This window comes from Prunus dulcis, chromosome 4 (assembly GCF_902201215.1).
Source record: "Prunus dulcis chromosome 4, ALMONDv2, whole genome shotgun sequence".
Taxonomy (NCBI): Eukaryota; Viridiplantae; Streptophyta; class Magnoliopsida; order Rosales; family Rosaceae; genus Prunus; species Prunus dulcis.
Genome location: NC_047653.1, coordinates 13,836,509 through 13,839,773, shown reverse-complemented (window position 1 = coordinate 13,839,773; position 3,265 = coordinate 13,836,509). Strand labels below are relative to the sequence as shown.

General features: G+C 36.6%; 1 protein-coding gene across 1 annotated transcript; it reads left to right on the top strand.

The window, feature by feature from the left end:
• Positions 1-953: 953 nt before the first annotated feature.
• Positions 954-2,021, top strand: LOC117625862 (heterodimeric geranylgeranyl pyrophosphate synthase small subunit, chloroplastic-like). Its single transcript, XM_034357445.1, has one exon. It carries the CDS (start codon positions 998-1,000, stop codon positions 1,886-1,888), a length of 891 nt encoding a protein of 296 aa, XP_034213336.1. The 5' UTR covers positions 954-997; the 3' UTR covers positions 1,889-2,021.
• The last annotated feature ends 1,244 nt before the right edge of the window (positions 2,022-3,265 follow it).

Below are 3,265 nucleotides of genomic sequence, written 5' to 3'. Positions count from 1 at the left end.
AGGGTAGGAACTTGGCAAAAGTCTTATTTGCCCTTCGAAAAAAAATCACGTGCATCACATGTGATCCATTTTGATGGAAAAACTAACAGAATTGACCAAAATGACAAGCGGTACAACGCGATATTTAATTAAAGGACCACCGTAACAATTTTTGAGGTTGCAGGACGAAAAGTAAAGTAGGGCCTTATTTGAGGGACCATTGCTACAATTTAGCCTTTTATTTTTGTTTTTTGTCAAGCTCATATATCTTATCATATATAATATATTGTAGTAAATTATTATAACTAAAAATTATGGTGTGTTTAATTTCTTTTACTAATTACTACATATTTTCTAAAGACACATTGTTTATCAGGTCGTTATATAATCAACTTAAATCACTCAAACTCACCATGTCATGTATTTTATTCTAATTTTTTATGATAAAATAATAGACAATTAACTAAAAAAACATCCTCTAAAGTTTCAACAAAAATTTCAAAGTTTTTTTTTACAATTTTTATAATTTTTATTTAATTTTTACCAATTATCAATATTAATATTTTATCAATATTTTTATTAATGTATCCGTATTTTTGAATTACTAATATTTTCAAAACTCACGATATTGTAGACATTGGACGGGAGTAATCACACAACTTAGTTCACTAAACGTGATACATGTGATGTGGTACAGCTACATAAAGCTCCAAACAAAAAGTATTGATCGACTGGTCACAGCAACACACAAGTCACAAGTCGCACAGCCATTCATTTGATTGGATGATTTGTCTTTTCTTTTTCAGAAATGTAGGTAGGCATACGACATGTAGCTCAGGTAATTATTGAAACAAAGGGGGCCACACGACGTCACGCACTGGCAAATTAGGCAGAAAAAAGATGCCATGAGCGAAGCGGACGGCAATAAATGAGAACAAACCTACCTCTGAGACTCTCCCATATCCTAACCTCTTTCCCTTGCTCTCTCAATAAGCCTCTCTCACGCTTCCTCCTAGCTATGGCAGCTGTCCTTCGCGTTAGCATCAACCCAAACGTATTGGCAAATAAAATGTCAAGATCAAATCCTAGCCGTCCATCTAGGACCACGATGGCCATAATGTCGCAAGATCATCCTTATTGGGCCTCCGTGCATGCCGAGATAGAAGTCCATCTCAAGCAGCACATCCTTGTCAGGCCTCCACTCTCAGTGTTTGAGCCCATGCACCATTTAGTGTTTTCTGCCCCGCCAAGCCCCGGGCCGGCTTTGTGCGTGGCCGCGTGTGAGCTCGTGGGCGGCCACCGCGACCAAGCCATTGCTGCGGCAGCTGCCTTGCACCTCATGCATGCTGCAGCTGTTATTCACGAGCAACTTTTATCAACCGATAGGCTCAAGACCAAGCCCAAACCCAGGCCCATGGTTCACAGTCCAGGGATAGAGCTTCTCACTGGAGATGGAATGTTTGCATTTGGGTATGAGTTATTGGCTAAGTCAATGGATCCGGCCCAAAACAATTCGGACCGGATTTTACGGGTTATTGTTGAAATGACACGTGCCATGGGGTCACAGGGCATGGTGGATGGGCAATACCATGAGATACTGATGCTGTGCAAACAATCAAGGTACTACAAATACGTGTGTGAAAAAAAGGAAGGTGGGCTCCATGCATGTGGGGCCGCCTGTGGGGCCATATTAGGAGGTGCAAGTGAGGAGGAAATAGAGAGATTGAGAAGATATGGTCTGTGTGTGGGAGTGATGATAGCGTTTTCAAATAGAGTTGAAGAAAGAAATGAGATGGAAACAACGGAAGTGGTGAAGGAGCTCAGAAGTTTGGCACTCAAGGAACTAGAATTTTTCCATGAAGGAAAGGCTGAGGCAATTTCTAGCTTCCTTCATCTCTTGAATCTTTGACGTTGCGAATCTATATATAAAAATACGAGATTATACGTATATACGATTGATTGATTGATGTAGAATTTACAGTAAGTTCATAGTGCATGTATGCGTGGAGTGGCGGAGAAAATATAAGGTAATTTAACTCTAATCATTTTGAATTTTTCTTTAAAAGAAAAAGATGGCAAGGTGTCTTCATAGACGACTATTTTTAGCAAAATTACGAGCAAATAATTGAACTAAGAAGAGAATTATGATTGTCCTACTTTAGAATGTATGCCGACAAATCAATGCTGTAAAGTTTAGGCGAAAAAATAACAGATAAGGGATTTAAAAGGTAAGAGCACTGAGCCACCTTGTGGTTTGAACTTGAACCTGTATTATTATTATAGGTACAAAATAATGCATAAGTTTTGTCGTTGAGTCTTGAGTGAGACTGTAGCGCACTTATTAGATCACCATATTGGCTAATGAGTTAGTTTTGTTTTTCTTGGCAATTATTTATTTGTTTGTTTGTTTATTATCCCAAAACTTTAAGGCGTATCACATTTGGGCTTCAGTAGTCCAAAATGGCTATTTCAATATAGGTGGATTATGAGTGTGTAATGGACGAGAATAATACTGTTTTGTTATTCTCAATTAATCACGATATGTTAAGTGAAAAAATTATCACCCATGACATATTGTAATTGACCAAAAATAACAAAATAATATTATCTCCGTTTCACACAATGCTCTTCTAGATATCTATAGTGCTGCTGCTATTTAAAATAAGCAATGTCAATGATCATCCTCTCCTTCTGCTCTATAAATTAAAAACTATAAAATACCAAGACCACCAATGAAAAGTCAGTCAATTTTTTGAAATTTCTGATAAAATACCCTGAACTGAAAACAATTTTACGAAAGCCAAAATTTGCCATCTCAGTATAGAGTGGAGAAAAGCAATATATTTTAAATAAATAAAGTGCAATTATCATAAATAAAAAAACAAAGAAGGGACCAGTTGGGATGCTTATAAGAGCATTTTCAGCAGTTTATCCTTTGTCATGGCAAGGAAAGCCCTAGGGCAGTTACTATTCACATGAATAGTAGCTGCCCTAGCCTCCTGCCTTGCAAAGTGTGTTTCCATTAGTTGCCCTTTGCCATGGCAAATACTATTCATTTTTTTGTTTTTTTCACAACTTTTTTTACTAAAACAATTAATTTGGATAAGATTTTTGGGTTCCTACGTTTCAATACTATTCATATTGAATAATATTTTTGGATAAGATTTTATTTTATTAGTTGTATTGGTTGGTATTTATAGAAAAAAAAAGTATGAGGATTTGGTGTTAAAAATGAAGAGTATTGATTGGTATTTATAGACACTGGCGGACCCAGAATTTTTTTAGC